We start from the raw sequence: 20,831 nt of genomic DNA, 5'->3' as shown, positions 1-20,831 counted from the left end.
ACTGTGGAGGCTCTTACATATTGAAACTATGAAATGAGTAAGTGAAAATGTTTAGTTATTGGTAACTTATTAAAAATGGCAAAAAAGAGGAAACATACAAGTGGAAAGAGTACTATGTCTAAACTAAAAGATAAGGTCTAGTTTTCTTGATTTCTAGTTTTTCTTGAAACAAGAAAAGGTAAGGTTTTCTTGTTTTTGTAGATCTGGGCAAATTCTTGACGAACATAGCAGGACAGTCAACACCTACAACTAAAATGCCACTCTCACAACTAAAATGAGCAGAACAAAGGCATTTTATAAACTGTAAAGACTGCTAAAGATATACATGGAACAGAAACATAAATTCTATTCTTTAAATAATTCTAGATTACATTGTCTCAGAACAATCAGTTCTTTTGTAAAACAGTAAGAGGCAGTGTATGATTGTCTTCTCAATTCTGGGCATGGCAGAAATGTGCTACTTCACTGGTGAATAAACTTACACAGTGTGTGCTTATTGATGTAAATAAGACTTAGAAATAAGTATCATACAAAATCTTTAAAAACAGTACTTTCTTGCACCCTTCTGTAAAATTGTTGTTTTTTTTTCCTATATAGTGATTTAATGTAACAGAAAAACTTCTGTTCATTAGTACTTACTATGGTATAAATGTGTACTGGGCTTCATATACATTTTTTTTTCAGTTTATAATAGTACTGTGAAAAGGTAATTTTTCAGTTTCATAGGCAAAGACCTGAGGTTCAGATTCAAAATTGTCAGGCAGGAAATGGAAACACTGAATTGGATCCCAAAACTTACGTTTTTACCAACTTCACAATACTACCCAGGTGATTAAGTTCAGCAGCACATAGGGTGCATCCATGTCCTAGGTATTTCCTTCCTGTTCACTGAGCTCAAATAGTTAACTTTATGAAAGTTATGAATAACTTTATGAATAACTTTAGTTATTTACTATTTTAAGTTATTTACTATTTCCCGTACACAATTTCCATACTTGAACCCATATTTGCCTTCATACCCTTTCCTGAAAAGTCTCTTATTCCTCCTGTCTTATTGATTTGCTCCCCCCTCCCCTCCTTTAAAACATTGCTTTTAATGGCTGCATGGCACTCTGTTCTTTTAATGTTCCATAATTTAACTACTTTTCTTTTTTTTGGGGGGGGAGAGTTTTGTTTTTTTCCAACCTTTAAATATTTTAACTAGTTTTTCAGAGACTACCTTTGAGATATATGAATTTCTATGCAAATTCTTATTAGGAAAAAATTATACTTTTAAGGTTGAGCAAAACATTATGCTCTGAGATGTAGCGTCAAATTGCTCTGCAGAAAGTTTATATTCCTGTTGGTAGTGTGTCCTTGTATTTTGCTTAAGAACATTAATTTTGACAATTGACTTTCATAGATAAAAATGGTGGGGTAGGTGATTGGGATTGTGTGTGGCAGGGAGTAGTAGTGAGGTGTTTGAAGATTTTTCTACTTGAGATGTCCTTTACATGTTGGTTTGTTTTGTCATATTTTTAGTCATTTTCATGTTGCTCCTTTGTTGTTTTTTGATTGTTTTAAAAATATTCCTATTAAATAATACATGCATATTGAAAAATTCAGTAATATGTATATGCTTTCTTCAGTTTAGCATGTTAGGTGTGATCTATTGATGTTTATTGTGATAATTAAGATTAGTGCTATTTCATCTCTCTACCTTTCTTAATCCTTCCAATATAATGTTATCACAATTTTAAGTTAAATCCAGTTTCACTGTTTCATAATTTTTTAAATGATAAGCATTGTTTACTGTTCTAAGTAATACACTATGATTCCACTTGCCTTCCTCTTTTGTGTTTTCATTGATTTCTTTTCTACCTATTTTTCATCCTCATAGTTATTTGCATCTGGGTTTGGCCGTCTCTTAAGTTTAATGGAGACACACTTTGTGTTTCTTTGTCTTGTTTTTCCTTGTTTGGCTTGATTTTCTAAAAGAGAAGGGTCCTTGCAGAAAGCTATGTACTCTGACATCATGAGATCAGAAGTGACTTAGCTGTCTTTAAGTTAGACGCCGCATCTCCATGAAACCTGCCCTCCTTACTCTACCCGAGCATCACTTTTGTAGTGCTATTGAGCCATACATGATGCCTGAGTTTGTCTAGTTACGGAATATATCTCCTCCTAGTACAAAAGATAAGCTACTTAAAAATAGGCCTCTCCTTTGTGTTTGCCTCTACCAGAGCTTTCTAGTACCATAGTAGGTATTGGTGCACATAGTAGGTATTGGAGAGCTAGCGACTCTTTTAATAATTGACCACTAGACATTTCTGCTCATGTTTTAGTGATTTTGATATAGTAGGTACTTTTTATGTGGGTTTAAATGGAAATACTAAAAAAAAAAGTATATTAATACAAGAGGAACATTCTTAATGACTTGTTTAAGAATTATGGAAGTAACAGTGATTTCTAGGGCATATTTCATGTTCCCGGTTTTCAGTGTTAAAGTTGGTGCTAGAGACTATGTGCTGTTCGTACCTCATCGCCTCTCCTTAGGTTAAAAAAAATAGGGGAAAGGGACTAGCCCATCGTAACTCGAGAGCCAGCAGCAAGAGAGTGGCCACAGAATTCTGACTCATTGCAAGTGACATCCAGCCAGGATTCTCAGAAGTTTTTGCAAATGTTTTTCTCCCTCACATGAGGAAGTGAAATATCCAGCTGTATTAAATCTACCAATGAAATTTAATGTTATTTGAGCCAGAGATAACCTTTGCAGTATTATATTAAGCATGTAATTTATGACTAAATATTCACCATTTACATTCAGAGGTTAATAGGTATGCACTGAAACCATGGGGAGGCACTGAAGAACAGGTGGGTTTAAAAGCTGGGAGGGTTCCTGGCCTTTGGTTAGAGAGCAGTATCACGGTACATGCAGAGCAGGAGAGAGCCTAAGTTCTGGGAAACAGAATGAGAAGAGAGGACATTTAGGTGTAGGGCCTGGAAATAAAGATAAACAACTTATTGGTAAGTAGCCTGAAGCAGTGAGAGTGGATTAAATCACCCAGATGTAAAAGCTGATAAAGCAAACTCTGTGCTGTGATAGGTAATCTCTTGTTAGAAAATGTCACTTTACTCTTTTTTTTTATGAAATGATAGACTTTATTTGGATTTCATCAATTTTTGTGTTAATGTCCTTTTTATTTTTTCCTTTTTTGGCCGTCATTTTATTTTATTTTTTTATTATTCAAGTACAGTTCCCAGTCAGGGCACATGGTGGTTTGCAGGCCAGGTCCCCAACTGGGGGTGCGCGGGAGTCAACCACGCATTGACGTTTCTGCCTCTCTCTCCCTCTCTTTCTCCCTCCCTTCCCCTCTCTCTAAAAATAAATAAATAAAATCTTTAAAAAAATACAAAGAAAATCTCCCTTTATTCTAATAGGATAACTGAAACTATATGTTTGCGTGTCATTTGAGATTTTATGGTAAATGCCATATAAAAATATAAATACAGATACAGTAACTTAAAGTGGGTGTCTAAAGTTTTCAACCTTGTCTCAAATACTGAGCACAAGTGAGGAGCCTAACAGACACTTCAGATTGGGGTGAGAAAGATCAAGGCCGTGAAGATAACATTCAGACTGGCCCCGGGCAGCCGCTGGGCCTGTTCCCACCAGCACTTAGAGGGTGCGGGGCTCCTGAAGCAGAAGCATGGCACGCAGTCAGCTGGAGTCTTGATTTCCCAACAGTCTGGTTACAGGCTGGGACAAGATTTTTGAGGTTAAGGTTTAAAAACTAATAAATTTTTTCTTTGCCTGATCAACATCTTACAGTCTATTTGAGCAGACTTCTGAACTGCAGATGTCCCAAGTCCAATCTTAACTGGGACATTTATTTATGTTTATTTAAATAAATGCTTGCAAGTATAATATTTTGGCATAGATTTAAAGACAAATCAAAAGTCAAAGTGCTGGCATAACCCAAGTCAGGTGTAATTGATGTGCGATTACTATTTTTAATTAATCTGTACATCTTCAATGTATATGATTAAATGTGAAATATTTTCACAAAATAGTTCCAATTATTTCTCACAAAATCAAGGGAAAAGTGTGTCAAAGCTGTTACTTTAGTTTTGACACCATTGGATTTGAAATGCCAAGCCCAGTGGGTACTTCTTAATCTTGAATTTATTTAATTCCTCTGTGCATTAACTTTGTTCTATAATCTCCAAAATAGCTACCCTGTTTCTTTTCCTTTCCATCTTATTCTTCCTCTGTCATCTTTGCCCATGCCTCTTCCTCAACTGTACCTTGCATTGAGAAACAGAGTTGTTACCCTAAGCTACAAACTAGTCAGTTGCAACCTTTCCTTACTCAACGTTTTCGCCTCTCTTACTTCCAGTACCTAGTTGGTGACCAGGTGAGTTTAATTCAGTGAACACCTGAGTCTGGTGCTCAGCTTCGTGATAGGCATAAAGTGCCGTGTTCAGTTATCTCAAGCTAGTCTGTCCTTACTGTCCCTACCACTACTGCCTTTGGTCAGGCTCTTGTCATTTCTTCCCTAGACATTTCTGATCAGCAAACATTAATTGAGAGTCCACTCTGTGTCAAGTACTATGCAGAGCAGTGGGGATGCAGAAATGATTAAGGTTTTATAGTAATAAGAGCAATAAACAAGTATATGCAATATAGGTTACATAGCGCATGACTTAGGAAATTTAAACTGATGGTAAATATTCCGTCATGGGCATAATAATGTGTTGGAGCAGTGGACAGGTTTGCAGTGGGTAAGGAGGCAGTCTCATGGAGTGCAGGGTTGACTGCTGCAAAGAGCCAGCCCAAGATAGGCAGCAATACTACTTGGAGGAATAGGTGTAAGTCTGATTCTTGTACTGTTGCTGTTTCTCCCTGTGCCATATCAGCTTGTCTTCAATTTTGTTTTACTGTTTTCTCCCCAGTATTTTATAATCTTTACTGGAAAGCTGCCAAGACTGCAGGGCTGGATTTCATTTTTAATTTATGGGAAACGGTATGTGCACAGAATATTCCTTAATGGAATGGTTGTGTAAGGCATTTGCATAAGATGTGTAAGGTACAGAAAGTAGTACAGGAGGAATCCATTGTGAGTAGGCCAGGGAAGACTTTACAAAAGTGATTTATTTGAGTAGGGCTTTGAAGCTGGTGACACAGAGCAGGTGAGTAGCATATATGAAAGCACCAAAGTACATGTTGGTAACTGTAATTTCTTAGCTCTGGAATATAATGGACAAGGAACACTTTGGCTGGAAACCATGAGGGCAAAAGAATAGTTAGGGGCCTTAGAAAGACCAAAATGCACTTTGTGTTCTAAGCCAAGGAATGCAGGCCATGCAGAGCTGCTGAAAGCTTTGAATCAGAGGATGGAGCTGGGTTGGTATTTGAGAAAGAAGTGCTAGCCTCCCTGAGATCTGCCCTGCATTCTGTCCTCGCCATCTCCAGAGCCAGCTTAGTAAAAACACCACACCGGCCATGTAAATCACAGCTGGAAGCTTAAGATGATCCCCAGATCCCAAGTCCAATTTCGTATCACTTCTGTGAGGAAAGTGGCTGCGGCCTCTGCCTTGAACTTGTCTGTCATCAGACACCCACACGGCTCCTCCTTGGTTCTGTTCATGTCTGTGCAGAAACATCGCATCAGAGGCCTTCCCTGGCTGTCAGAACCAGCACCCTGTCACTGCTTCGCTCCTCACCTGGCTTTGTTTGTTTTTCCAGCCCGAAAATTACATGTTTAAGTATATACATATCCTCCCACTGGAAAGGAGCTTTGCGAGAACAATAGTTTTAGTGTGTTTTGCTCACTGCTGAGTGTTCTGTGCTGGGCATATGGTGGGTGGTCAATACTGGTTGAAAGAATGTGGTCCCAACCAGCTTCCCCCTTCTCTCTTTGAACCCCATGCTTCACATTGTAGACCAGGGAATTCTAACACAGTTCACCATTTCTCAGTCACGTTTCCTTCTGAAATCCTGTTCCTATTTCAAGATTCATTTCATATTACCAATTGTAAAAATCTCTTTTCAAGTAATTGCTCCCAGTACTTAGCTCCTGTAACACTTTTCAAATGTGTAGGAGAAGCTGTTTTCATGGATTGTGCAGGACATGACAGGTGCAAATAAATATTTGTGTTGACAGGTGATTGATCCGTAGAGAGTTAGTAGACATGCATTACAGGTAAAAGTTGAAATTCAGTTGATTAATTGGAGAAATGTAGTAATTTAGGTGTGACTTGAATTTGTTGATAAATGCAATATGATTAAGGGAAAATAGAGAAACAGTCACCAATTTCTGTTAATTATACAATTATACAAACAGTCTAGAGATAGTTTTACTCACTTGTATGTGTGCCATTTTACCAATTTAGTAATCTTTTTTGTAGAAACAGCATACATTATAACAGAAAAAAATAGAAATAGGCACGTTCTGAAGATATTACTTGTTAGGGACAGTGTAAAAAACATTAAAATTTCATATTTTTTGCACAAAGTATTATTTCTGCAGATATAACAGTGGAAAACAACTTAGGAATATTTTGATTACATCAAATTGATAGCACTAAAGCCAATTTCTGCTTTTTAAAAATACTATCATTTGAATTGTCAAAAATGCCTTTGTTTTCCTGTTGAAACTGGAAAAAAGTCTGTTATAAGAACATTCCGGATAATTCTTTATTTTTATGTCAAGTGGAAAGGTGCAGAGTCATGATCAAAAAATTACTTTGTTTTGTTTTTTACCAGTTTCTCTATTTCCGTTCCGCATGGATGTCTGATGGTCTGTCAGTTCACCTTACATAGTGAATGTCTGCTGTGACTTCCTGGCTAAGGCCTTTGTGTGCAGTAGCCCAGCTTCTCATTGCTCAGCCCAGGCTCTGCTCCTCGCCATAAGTGTCTCTTTCCTCCGTTGAAAATCATGCCAAATGCTTGGGTTTCATTGAATTTTCTGCTTGAGGGACAAACTATGGATGCTGCTAATAAAGAGCAGTCATAAAAGCAAAATTTTCCTATAATCACAGTTAATCTCTAGTATTTGTCATTCAACAAATAGAAACATCTAAAGTCAAATGTTTTCTTCTTTCAATATTGGAGGATCCCATCAGATGGTGGTATAACCATCTGCAGGTTGCAGGGGGCTTCGACAGATTGTCATGACCAGGATGAAAGGGTTCAGTGCAGGAAGCTGGGAGGATGAATGTAAGTGTTTTATTAAGGGTTGCTCGTATTTATCTGCAGCATAAATGATGCCAAGATGCTTCTTGTGGAAGATTGAAAGAAAGCATGATTTTCACGTAATTTATTACAGATTTCTTTTTTTCCCTTTCCCTCACAATGGTTGTGTTTAAAGGAGAAAAAGTCCTAGCAGATTTGTTAATTGGGAATCACTGTGCCACAAGTGTATGAAGTGTAAAGTATATGAGATATACTCAGCATTTTCCTATGATAGGTTCATGATCCTTTAATAAAATATTATAAAGAATTTTACCCATCCCCCTGTTTTGCATAATTAAGATGTAAAAGGAGCATTTTGAAAGGATTTATGTAAACTTAAAGTAGATTTCAGATGTTTGCTTAATGAGAAATATCTGAAGAGGTGCTATATAAGGCAGTGGAAATATTTGCTTTATGTATTTTAGAGTATTTTATGGCATTTTGTTTGTTTTTCAGCGTCAAGCCAGTGCCGCCTGAAGGAATCAAGTCGAATCCTTCCAAGCGACACAGAGACCGACTCAACACCGAGTTGGACCGTTTGGCGAGCCTGCTGCCTTTCCCACAAGATGTTATTAATAAGCTGGACAAACTTTCCGTTCTTAGGCTCAGTGTCAGTTACCTAAGAGCCAAGAGCTTCTTTGATGGTAAGACAAAAGGGTTTGATTTTTCTGTAATCACTTACAAAATACTTGTGTTGAATTTGGATGTTTCTGCTTCAGTGTTGAAAACTGCAAAAATTTGCCATCTGTGAAGAAGTTTTGTTTATTGCTATATAGTAAAACTTAAGTAGCAAAGCCAAGTATCTAGTATTTCCAAAAGTCAGTTTTCCAGATTTACTCACCAAACAGGTGCTGCCATTAAATGATGATGTGGTGTCATTCTTTGAAAAATTATGTACTTGGAACTTATGCTCAAATTAATAAGTATGCCAGTTCCCAGTTCCACTTCCTTTTCTAATTCACTTTTTAAGAGTCTCTCTCTCTTTCTTAAATGGAAAGAGTAAAACACATGTTAATGATTATGGATTCCCTTCAGTCTATTTATATAGATATGTCATTTTATTTAATTAAGTCATAGTCAGGTATAATTCTGCTTTGTATTGCCTCTGTGTTTATCTAGGAAAATATAATTAAAAGTTTCTTTTCCCCTGAAAAGGACATTTCACTATAGGAGTCAGTGGGATTTAATTCTGCACTGTGCTGCTGACAAACTATTTGAAAAACCAAACCAGATGGCATCCTCAAACCTCACTTTACTCGGCTGTAAAGTTAGGGATTTGAGCTAGGTGATATTTGTTACCTTTAATCATACAGCATTTCCTAGTCATGAAGAACAGTTCTGATCTGGGCAGTAAACACTGATTTGAAGATAATGATTTCAGGGGTTCATAGCAGACACTTAAATTTTCTCTGATTTGCATAAAAAGTCTTTAAATTTTTAGTTTTCATCTATAGCAGACCATCTTCTAGATGAGTTATGTGATGTTTGTGTGGTGTGTGTGTGTGTGTGTGTGTGTGTGTGTGTGTATCAGCTATATAGCCATTTTATAATAGAGCTGAAACTAGAACCCAGGTTTCCAGATTCCCTATATTGTGTTCCTGACTATGTCTCAATTACTTCTCTTTTCTGGGAACCTTCTATTTAGCAAAATCCTGAGAATTTTCCCAATATCCACAGTTCTCAAAGTATCGTCTGCAGACAAGCAGCACTAGCATCCCTTGGGAACTGGGAGAAATGCCAGCCCTTCGGCCCCCTCCCAGACCTAGGGCATCGTAAACCGGGGTGGTGCGGCTGGATCTGCAGTGCAAGCCCAGGAGCCCCTGTGGTTGGCTGTAACCCAAGGCCACTTCCAGCTCCGTGGCACGTTGTCCTGATCTCCAGTGTGTATTCCCTTGCTGTGCTTCCTGCTTGACCTGTGGCCAGGGTTCCGTGGCATGTGAGATGTGCTCTCTGCTCTTAGAGTTCACACTCTAGAAGCCAGAGAGGCATTATTCCTTGATTCTAGTAAAGATGTGTTGATGGGAGTCATTTTGCCTTTTCATTTCCTCCTGCTCTATAATGAGAAATCACACTGTGTGTTAGAAGAGAAAAAATATAGGTTGTTCCCTGTTGAGAAGTAGTGGCGTAGAACCAAAGCTGCTTAGTGAGTTTGTAGCCAGCGTGCCATTTAATACTAACATAATTACTGCCTTTCTAGGCTGTGCGTATGCATGCATCCATACATGCATATATACACACATTAATGTGTATGTATATTTAGTGTATAAACTTACATACATTTTTTTCATGATTAGACAGGTACATCCTGTTCAGTATCTCAAGCAAAGGAGTTTCCAAAGAGTGTCATAGTGTATCTGGAGTTCTTGTTGCACAGTATTTTCTTAGCTCTTCATTAAGGAGTTTGTGTATTTTTTTTAATTCTGGTTTGACGCATTTGACAGTAGACTCTTAATCCCTTATTTGCACTATCAGTTATATTATCTTGAATTTTAGGCCCTTTGCATTACTGGTTTTTGAACTTCAGTGTGCATCAGAATCACCTGAAGAGCTTGTTAAAAATGCACGTTCTGAGGCATGCCCCTTTTATGCTGATTCTACATAGTTCTATGTGGAACCCAGGAATGTGTATTTTTAACAAGCACCCTAGTGTCTGAGACAGTGATATAACTTGGCCTTGATTATACCCTGAATTACTTTTTTAAATCATTGTTTACATTTGCCTTCTGAAAGACAAATCCAAATGTACAAAATTTTAGGAAGACTATAAATGTGTTTGCTTGGGTTTCAGTGCGTATCCTAAGCCATTTCTTAGGTTGTTCAGATACAAGAGTTGGGTGGGAGGTGAGGGGAGTAATCAGTAAAAAAGATGCTAAAGTCTTGTTCAGACCACCGGTGGTCCGGGACGGGAATGCAGTCTTTGAGAGAGCAGAGGGAGTGAAAAATCTTAAGGCAATCCTTCTGACTTGAAGAAATACTAAATGGAAATGAGGAGACTTGGAGGAGGCTGATAATGATTAGGATTTTTGTATGCTCAAACCACTATTAGGGAAACAGTATAGCGAAGCGAAGGGAAGCTCTAAGTGAATAACAGGATGCAAACAGGGGGTGTGTGAATTCCTGCGGAAAGAACAATATAAACGAGTAATCATACAATCTTGTTAGAAAGGAAACTCAAGTTTTACTGTAACAATAGATATTTTTCCAAGAAAATACATCTATTTATTGCAAGTTTAAATAATCCAACTTGGATGAATCTTCTTAAACTTTGGAGCCAGGACTGTCCTGCTGAAGCAATACTTAAAAGTTTTTAAGTACAACACCAATATTTAGCCATATGTAATTAATTAAGACATTCTAAAATATAGCTTTGAAGGGTTTGAACAAGACTTAGCTATTTTTCAATTATGTTAAGGTTAGAAGAAGTTTCTCTACAATATTAAATTAAAAGTATTTTATAATAAATGTTGTAACTCAGGATTGTGGTTTATTGTCAACACTGTGCAGGCTCTCAATTGACAAAGAAGAAACAGGGAAGAAACATTTCTGCCCTCTGACGATTCAAGGTCTATTATTTCAGGAACAGACATACAGTGCATGAAAACCTTTGAAAAGGCCCATATTAAACATTTGTAATGCAACATTTAAGGAGTATTTTCAAGGGAAATAAAATACTACTTAATATATGCTAGTTAATTAGTTTGGATTTCAACTAAAGAAATAATTGAAGGAAACTTCGAATGTTTGATCCTTGAAAACTCTTGAACTGCACATACTCTAGACAGTAAAGCTCAGAATTGTTTTCCAGTTTGTACTCCATGTTTATGCTGCAGAAGAAGTAACCACTATAACATGTTTTATAACACAGTGCTTTTTTTGGGGGGGGGTGCACTTAAACATGCCATAGATTGCCCTTCTCTCACTAGAATGGAAGTCCCTTGAGAATATTGTGTTTGCTGCTAGATCTTAACCTCTTAAAACAATGCCTACCACATAGTAGGCATTTAATAAATATTTATCAACTTAATTTCACTAACATGTCTGAAAGGCAGTGTAAAATTCGTACTGAATATTCTAGGTGATGTGTTTAGAAATATATTTCTGGGGCTTGGTTTAGGATGTTTTTTACTATTTCCAGATAATCTGTTAATAGCCAATTTGCCCTTATTGGTTACATCGGTTATTTTATTCTTGCTCTATAAATATCCAGATGCAAGAAATCATTTTTTTAATTGAATTGTTGCAGTTAGAAATTTTTTACAGGGTCTCTGATGGGCTGGATCAGAGAGTGAATCGTGTGCGAGTATTTAAGGACTCAAATGTCAAGGCCCTGGACGCCCTTCCGAACCGACTAGTGTCATTTGTATCCTTCCTCGGTGCTGTCAGCGCTGCCTGTCACGTTCCCCAGCCTCTCTTTTGGCTCTTTTGCCATCGCTTTATGTTCGTCATCTTGTTCCTGGGCCACTGCACCTTTTCTTTGCTGGATATTCCTTTTGTGCTTCCCAGCAGTCTGGCAGTCTGGTTACATTTTTTATTTTTGTCAGCGTCGATGGGATGTACAAATAGGACTCTGGGTTTAATAAATCACCCCATTAGGAAATTTGGGATCTGAAAAATTCCAGAATAAGGTGGCAGTGTATTGTTTATTTCTGCACAGTGGACACATTTAGATATGCTTGAGGATTAATGATGTGTTAATAACAGAAATAACAGATTAGCTAAAATAGCAGAATCTGCTTAAGTTCCATTCAGTTCCCTCAGCAGCACTGTTCGTCTTTGTTGCCTGCTATTCTCCCCTGCTGCTTATTTTTTAAAGACTCCTTTTAATTATTTTCTTGTCCAAATCATTGTGTCTTAGACGTGTTTCTGGAGAACCTTTTTTGTTGTTAGCAAAGAACGGAAATCCAAAATTGCTGTTTTCTGATGCCGGCAATTAAACAGGGTCAAGTGCAACGTTTCACCTCTCAAGACAGATTAAATCACACTAGCAGGGAGCCTGGGGACAGCTGCGTGGTCAGGCGGAGCCCTGAGGTGACAGTCAGTGTGCACGGAAGGTCCTGGAAGCGCAGACTGGAAGAGGTCCTCAGGTCCTGGCCACTCTGTTCAGACCTTTTCACCACATCTCAGAATGTTGAGATGTCACTTTTTTTCTTAATTTAAAAAGAAAAAAATGGAACATGAAAGGAAGAAACAAATCTCAAAATGAGTATCAAACTCAAATACCATGTTACTTCTGAGATGGAAAACATTTGCTAAATTTAAATAATTTAAGAGATTGTGATGAGTTAAAAGTTTATCAGGAGGGTCTAAGATTTGCATGGGTACAACCCAGCCTTTGAAATTGGTTAATCCTAAAGGGGAGGATGGTTTCTTCCTGGCTTGTGTCTCTTCGTGCCAGGGTCAAACGGAGGTTGTGAGGCTTGTTGACCAGTCTCAGTGGGCTTGGTGATGTTTTATTCTGAGTTAGAGTAATGTCAGCATGTAAAACTTTGAATTAGGTTTCATTACCACCATTTAAAATACTGATCATCATATAAGGATTGTGTTTAAATGATTTCCCTTTTTGACAGCAACCCCAGAGTTAAAAAACTGGGAATGACTAATCCATGTTCTCTGTCAAGACCCAAGTGTCTAATGAGGTAAAAAGGCAGAAAAATGTTCTTCTGTGAGACAGTAATAGAGGTCAGTGGCATGTAGTATGCGATAATTCAGTAAAATATTCAGAGTAAGTATTGCATCATTTAAAATATAATTAGAAACTGTGAAATCTTTTACATGCTCCATGCTGAGTCATGGAGACTGTTTTGAAAATATCGAGATGCATAAATTTACTTTGTGGAATGTTTTCCCTTCCCTAAGAAACAAAAAGATGTTTTTGTGTTGTGTAAGTTACATTAAGCCTGACAAAAGTAAGTTTGGGGGTCCTTCTGGTTATTTTAAAAACTAGGTAATATAGGGAAAAATCTGTCTTCAATCATTATCCATGCTTAAAATGATCGCCAGTTTATGAAGTGTAGTGTTAATTGCCTGCAGGAATGTTTTAAATTTCCAGGAAGTCTAAAATGCTGTGTGAGTGGAGGGTGGCAGGAGCTGGCAGCAATGCACAGTGATCTGACATTCCCTCTCACTGCTTATGGTGGGTCTCTGTTGACTTTTATTTTATTTCATTTTCAATAATTTTTTCCAGAGGCAAAGGTTTAGTGATAAAGGGAGTCTTTATTCAGAAGCTTCACAGTTTTACAATAACAGCTTCCACCTGCGTTAGTCCCCCAGGCCTATCAATCAAGGCTAAACTTTTTAACACCTGAATTCTGTCATTCCCCATTTTAATTATTTATTTACTTATTTATTGTTCAAGCACTGTTAACTTTTATTTTAAATTAAACATTATACGTGCTCACTTCTTAGTCTTCCTTTGGTAGATACTTTATCAGTTCATTTCCAGTTCATTGGGTTTTGTAAAGAGAGCTATTGTTCATTTTTAGCTTGTGTGTTTCTCTGGATTTCAGTCCTGTTCTGGTATCTGTGTAACAAGAGCATTATCTTGAAAAAACAAATATGTATGTATGTATAAACGCCAAGAATGAGCTTGAACAGCAGTAAAAATGAATGAAGTACAAAGCCTTTTTAAGGGTTGATATTTATAAAGTTTAATGGGTTTGTGTCTATCACTGTACAGTTATTGCCATATTATTGACTATATTCCCTGTGCTGTACATTACATCTCCATAACATTTATTTTATAGCCACAAGTTTGTGTTTCTTATTCTCCTAATTGTAGAAGTGTCCAGTTTGTTTGTTTGACTAAAAGATCTGCAAATTTGAAATCGTCAAGTAGTAGTCAGTTTCATTTACCCATGGTATTATCCATCTTAGATGGTAATTCAGCTCTGTATTTTTTCCCTAGAAGTCACGTTCTAAAGCACGAAAAACGGTAAAATTTGTGACACCTTCCATAACTAAAAATTATAATATTTAGAGTCTTTTGAAGTTTAGTTTATGAACTTTATGTAATCCAATCCATGCAAATTGAAATGTGGATGAATAAAAAGAATAGTATTCTTACTGAGTCAGGTTGAAGTGGTATTTAAATCTTGGCTCTTATATTTAATAATATGACCTCTATGGATTAGGCATTTAAATATTTTTGATCATATTCTAACTTACAGTGTGAGATTCATTAGACTATGAATAAATTTAATATTTTATGATTCTTATAGGACACTTTCATCTCTGAGTGTTTTTGTTTGCCTTGACAAGTTTTCAAAAAAAAAACAATGACAAATACATATCAAAGATTCAAACAGTAATTCAGACTCATTACATCCTTTATTGTATGTTTTGCTTTTTCCCGTCTTTTAAATTTACTACTTTAACGGGTCTTCTCTTTGATCGTTACCAAGTGTTACATGACTCTAGGATCCTTAATTCCTTAATTGCTTCACCGTGAACAGGTTCAGTAGGTCATAAATTTACCCTTCAGCTTTTTTGAGGGGCAGGGTAATATTAAAGCTGGCCAACTTTCAGCAATTTTTTTCCTTTTTATGTTTTTCCCAAATACAGGTTTTAAATGCCTATAATTAAGTTATTTGATTTTTTTAGTATTTTCTCTTTTGTTGAATTTTTTCATTGCCATTCATCCCACTTACACTCTCTTCCACCTGTGCTCACTCCCTCCCACCAAGTCACCACAGTGTCGTATGTGTCCATGAGTCCTTTTTCTTTTTATTTGCTAAATCATTTGATTTCTTGTAATGCTTTGGGACCTGGTTAGTGGAAAATTATATCTTCTTGTTATAGTATTTTAGAAACTGTGTTCACATAATATGAAGTTAATCCCTTTAACGTCTGTAATGAAGCACATTATGATCAACCATTATTTACCAATCATTTTATGTGTTATTTTTAAATCCTGCACTTACAGCCTTTTGACTTTTTGATTAAGCAGTTTTAATCAGTAGCTCAGATTCATGTATTTCGTCATAGCTGAGATTTACATTTTAGAGTCATTATTATATAGTTGGAATAATATTTGAAACCATGGAAGCCAATCAGATTTTTAGTGAAAAATACAGAGAATAAGTGGAAAAATACTGAAGATGAGATGTTTTAAGGATGGGCAAAGGTGGAAGGAAGCAAATTTGTATGTGTGGAATGCGAAACCATGGTAAGGTGATAAATGAGTACACTGAAAGATGCCTTCATTTGGTGTTTCCAGTTCTTAGAGGGCCAAAGAGAAAATTCCGTATGAGAGTGTGAACAAAAATGAAATTGAAGTCCATAAAGAAAAATACCACTAGAGGTTCTTGGTTGTCTGGTAGCCATAAAACCATTCAGGTATCAACACTGGGTGGTTAAGAGGGAGATAAGCAGTCAAATTGGATTACTTAACCTAAAATTATCTGTATTCATTCAGTTTCTTCTAGCTTTAAATTTGCCCACGTGATGTGGGGGTGTCTTTTATGGTCAGTTTTACAGGATATTTTAGTGTCCACTGGATTCTTGACATTGTTGAGCGTCAGGTATCTAGTCTGTGTGTTAAGGAGACAGCATTCCCTCTCTTCATAGCAGCATGGTGGGGCTGGGTCGGCAGGTGGAGCGTGTGTCCTATAACCAAAGCACTGGGGGCACAGAGGCAAGTTCAACTAACTAACCTCGTAGCCTTAGAGAAGACCTTTAACCTCGCTGGTCCACGCTGTCTTCGTCATCCTCTCAGCATGGACAGTAGGAATGCTTGCTTGCCTGACGTTTCAAGTTGGTGTGGTGGATTTGTCCTAAAAAGAAGAGATTTGTGAGGGAAAGTTTACAGTTTAAGTTGTTGTATAAGCGGTAATGATTGCTTGCAGGACACTGATATTTTACTTTATTTAATGGTGAACTGTGTTGTTGAATATGCATGGAGGCCTCTGTGGACCTGGTGCTAATCCAATCTGAGAATCCCTTCATTGAATTAATTTTGTATTTTGATATAACGGTAATAATTTGCTAATAAACTTGTTTCAGCCTTTTGATATATGTACTGATTTATCTCCCCATATCCTTTTTAGAAGTGGCACACACTCAACTCTAGACACTCGGGGAGAAGTGCGTACTTTGCATTGGTCAGGATATGAACTGTGGGTGCAGGGTGCCTGCTTCTGGCTGGCCGTGTGTGCCTGTAGAGGTTTCTGTTGCTGCCCAGTGTGTCAGCCTTACATGGTGTGCTTCCATGTTCATCAATACAGAGTTGGAGTTAGGGTTACTTCCTGAGGCCATTCATAGGAATAAGCGCACTCTCTCTGCAAGGAGTGGTCCTTTTAGAAAATACAAGGGAATGAGATCCAGAACATTTGTAAGTTACTTCTAAATCCTGATGTTTTAAGTCACTAGTTCTTCAAATGTGTCGCCTGGCCCTCGGTATCACATGGGAACTTGTCAGTAATGCAAACTGTGGGCCCTCTCCTTGACCCACGGAATCGGGAAGTTCCGGAGAGGGGGGTTCAGCGCTGGGTTTCCACAGCCTTCCAGGTGGTTCCCACACCTGGAAAAGCTGGAGAATCACTGCTCCAGCTGATTCAGTTCTGCTACTTAGAATGCAATTTGCATTCCACTCTTGTAATTGTGGAATGCTAAACGCAGCTCATTCCCCACTGAAAACATAAGTTAACTGCTCCTGTTGGTTTCATTACTCCAGAAACTAACATATAGTTACAGTAGAATCACATATAACTGAGTGTCAAACTGGAAAAAATGTTACATAGCATTTCTGGAAGTCAGTTTCCATTTAATTAAGAATAGGAGTAGGTCTAAATTTAAGGATTTTTTCAGCTTCAGGATGATTTTTTTTTTTTTTAGATTTTCTAAGATAGACAGTAACCACCAGTTATGCAACCCACATTCACTCAAAGATACAAATTTACATTCACATTTAAAAAACCTGATTTTACTTTATTTTTTGCCTTAGTGATTTTTTTTGCCTAGAAATTTATAATCTTGTCAATATCATCAGAAAGTACTGAACTGTGTAGACCTAATCTTTATCTCCTAGAAACTTAGAATAGGAGGCTTCTTTAGTTTGTTTGTTTCTTCTTTCCCTCAAAAAAAAAATACTTCATTTGTGAAAGAATACTTCCTGTATTGAAAGGAAATATCTATCTTTTACCCCAAGGTATATAGAAGAAACTCTCTTTAGGTACACTTAATGTATTATTTTGGAAATTACTTAGAAATACTCATCTATACCAGATTAAAGTAAAAATGTATTCCTTGTGGTTAACAAATACTGCGTAACTTAACCCTATCTAATTTATAGATGTTTATGTAGTTGGTTGAATTTTATGATAGCTTTGCTCTCTCCTTTTTTTTAAAAAGATTTATTTTTACAGAGGGGAAGGGAGGGAGACAAACATCAGTGGGTGGTTGCCTTTTGTGTGCCCTCCCGCACAACTGGGGACCTGACCCACAACCCGACTGGGAATCCAACCAGCAACCCTTTGGTTCGCAGGCTGGCACTCACTGAGCCACACCAGCCAGGGCTAGCTTTGCTCTCTTCTATGCTTATGTCAGTGTGGGAATGAAATTTCCTTGCAGAAGTATTAAAAACAAGCGTTTTTTAAAAAAATGAATTGATTTATATCAACAGAGATTTAAAAGGCTTATGCTTTTCCCTAGCAAGACATGTATCATGTTATCATTCTGTTTAAATGCAAACTATATAGCAACAAAATACAGCTTACCACATGCCAATATTTCTTCCTCATGAACTTCTGTCTCTTACAATTCAGAGCATTTTTTTTTTGAAGAGGAAATATTTGGCTTGTAGGGAGCAGTGGACATCTGACCTATCGATGTATAAGGAAGGAACTCCCATGTCAGGAAATACAGATACAGTTAAATGCATGTGGGAATGAGACGGTTTTGTAATGCTGTAATGCATTTACACTGAAAGCCCATCACCAATTAAATTTTTACTTGTGTCATTGCTTCATCAATTTCTCAGTGAAGAAATAGCTAAAATATGTTGATAGTTTATTACCCGAATATTCCACTGAACGTTCAGTGTCCCATCTTTACACTCTGGAAGGTGTGGTGTTCCCACAGAAGGGGTTTTACAAATGTTCAGGACATGTCATGCTCCCCAGGAGCAGGATCAGCTGGCGACTTCTTTCCAGAGTTCACATTTTGTATCTGTGCACTGTCATATATTTAACTCTAGTGGTGCAATGTTACAAGTGTCCTGTGCATCTGAGTAGGCATATAATTTTCATAACAATGTACGGCCGTCAAGTACCCTCAGGTCTTTGCTGTAGACGTATTGCAGGTGTCCCAGCAGTCCTGTTGGGTGCTCATTGATGCGGTGTGTTCAGCGAGGGGAGAAGACTCAGTTATTCCTGTTGTGCCCTTGGTGTCAGCCACCCTTCATGGGTTGAAGGTATGTAAACTCAGCATGCAGCACTGCTCAGCACATGCAGCGCTGAGTTTATCTCCTCGACTGTCAGTAAGAGATTCCGGTATTATTACTCAGGTACTCTACATCATGTTATTTTAGTCCTCACAGGAATTTGTCTCCAGAGGTGTCACTGTCCTCATTTAAAGAGAAAGAACCCAAAGGTCAAAGGTAGTTAGCATGGGGGGAGCGACAGTCTGGTAGGTGGTTAATAATAGCACACACGCTGAGGTCCAGGCAACCCGGGTTTTTAATCTAGGCTCTGCCACTTAAAGCTCTGTGACCTTGGGAAAGCTTCTTAACCTCCCTAAGTCTCAGTTTCCTAATACATTGAAAGGTCAAGAATGTCTAGTTTCTCACAGGACTGTCATGAAGATTAAATAAGATAATACTTGGAAACCGCTTGGCCTACAACACATGCTCAGTAGGTAACATATTACTCCTGAGGAAATGACTGAAGGCCACTCAGACGCTAGGAAGGGGCACTGGTGCCGGCACCCTAGGTCACTTTCTCACTCTTCCATTGCTTTCTAACCAATGAAGACATGGATGTGTGAAAGAGAGTAGAGTTAACATAGCCCCTAAAAATTTTAAGAAGGGAGAGATCATCGGTATATCAGGAAAGGTCAAACTTCATGGAGAGCATAAAGTACATAGTTTGGGTTGAGACGCCAGGACATGAAATAAGTTTCCTAAAAAGTTACATTAGTGTTTTTTTAGATGGGAATGGGAAGGGAGTTTGCCCTTCCTGGACTCATCTTTGCACAATATTTACTCAAATCCTTTACTGCTTATTAACGTTAAGCATGAGAACAACAGAAATATTTGGAATCCTCCAGTGATCCTTCCTCACTTGCCACTTTCTCTACTTAAGTAGTAGTTGTGCATATTAAATATTATCCTTCCAATATTTAGAAATTGTAGGCACTGTTGTTTAGAAACAGTTTTTATTTTTTCTTTCTTTGAAGTTCCTCTAATATTTTAATTAAATATAATTCTGGTACTTAATATTTTTGATGTTCTTTTCTAGTTCTTTATTTCCATAGCTTAGATTCGCTACTTAAAGGCAGTCTGTCTGATGTCTAATTAAATTGGCTAATATCCCCAGTATAAGGCCAGAAACAAATTGTAAATTACTCTTGAGATGAATGGTCTCTTTTATGTCTTATTCATCTCCTCAGTGGCCCAATATCTGGCATCAGTTCCATTGATTAAAATTAAGTTTAAAAGATTCCTAATAAGATAATTTAGACAGTTTCAGTTTGACACTGTTAATATCCATTTTTTTAAGGTTACTTTGCTGGTTTTATAATGTAGCGGTTTTGGTTTTGTTAATTTAATGGCAAGTCTTTCTGATATTTGGCATAACTCTTAAATTGTGCTGCAATGCAGACTGGAGATTTTGGAAAAGTAGTGGACTGTTGGTAACTCTTGACACTGTGAGATTTTAGTGCATTCAAGCAAATTTGGCCATTAGAAAGCAACAACGAACTTAGAGAACAGAAAGAAAAAGGCTTTTCTCTCTTCTGGCTTTCAACGAGAAAAGATTAAGCATTTCCTTTGGTCTTAACTGTTAGATCAATTAATTCACCTCAAGCAATTTTTTTTTTTTTGGCCCAAGGAAATCTGTTCTCTGGCCTTTTGGAATTGTTATATTCAGAGGCCAAACTTTTGGCCTCTTTTAAAGAGATATGTTTCAAGTTCTGCAAAGGTGATAACTTGGCATAAGTTTCCAGTGTGACACGTGCACTTGATAATTTACCAGAATGCACATTTCAGACAAGAAAAGGTTGTACATGTGATGCTTTGCTCAGACCCAGAGGAAGTCTGCTGTTAGTAACTCTCCAGTTTTTCACCAAGCCTCATCCTCTTTCTCAAATAAAACTCTAATGAAATAAGTCTTAAAAGTAATGTCAAAGTTAGATTTATTTAATGGTTTCTCTGATTTAAATATCACCACTTTTAGAGAACAGAAAAATGGGAAGGAGATATTATGGCTATATTTAAAAGGTTATACTTTATAATCAGCCTATAAGCTCTAGGGAATATAGTAATCATTGAAGCTTCTATTTATTGAATGGTTGAGCTGCTATATTCCAGGAACTTCACATATATTTCCATTATTCTTTACAATCCTTCAGGATGGGTACTTTTTAAAAAATCCTCACCCAAGGATATGTTTTGATTTTAGAG

The 20,831-nt window shown here is 37.3% G+C and overlaps 1 protein-coding gene across 1 annotated transcript in view; it reads left to right on the top strand.

Annotated features, from left to right (window-relative positions):
• AHR (aryl hydrocarbon receptor) overlaps positions 1-20,831 on the top strand; it is a 41,525-nt gene that overhangs the window by 3,345 nt on the left and 17,349 nt on the right. The window contains exon 2 of the mRNA XM_045827536.1: positions 7,673-7,860. Within this exon, the coding sequence (XP_045683492.1) occupies positions 7,673-7,860 (188 nt within the window). The remainder of the gene's footprint in view (positions 1-7,672; positions 7,861-20,831) is intronic.

The sequence above is a fragment of the Phyllostomus hastatus genome, unplaced genomic scaffold (genome assembly GCF_019186645.2).
Source record: "Phyllostomus hastatus isolate PE091 unplaced genomic scaffold, TTU_PhHast_1.1 phas_scaffold_78, whole genome shotgun sequence".
Classification (NCBI taxonomy): domain Eukaryota; kingdom Metazoa; phylum Chordata; class Mammalia; order Chiroptera; family Phyllostomidae; genus Phyllostomus; species Phyllostomus hastatus.
The sequence above is the reverse complement of the archived record's forward strand: the minus strand, read 5'-3'. Positions and strand labels throughout refer to the sequence as shown.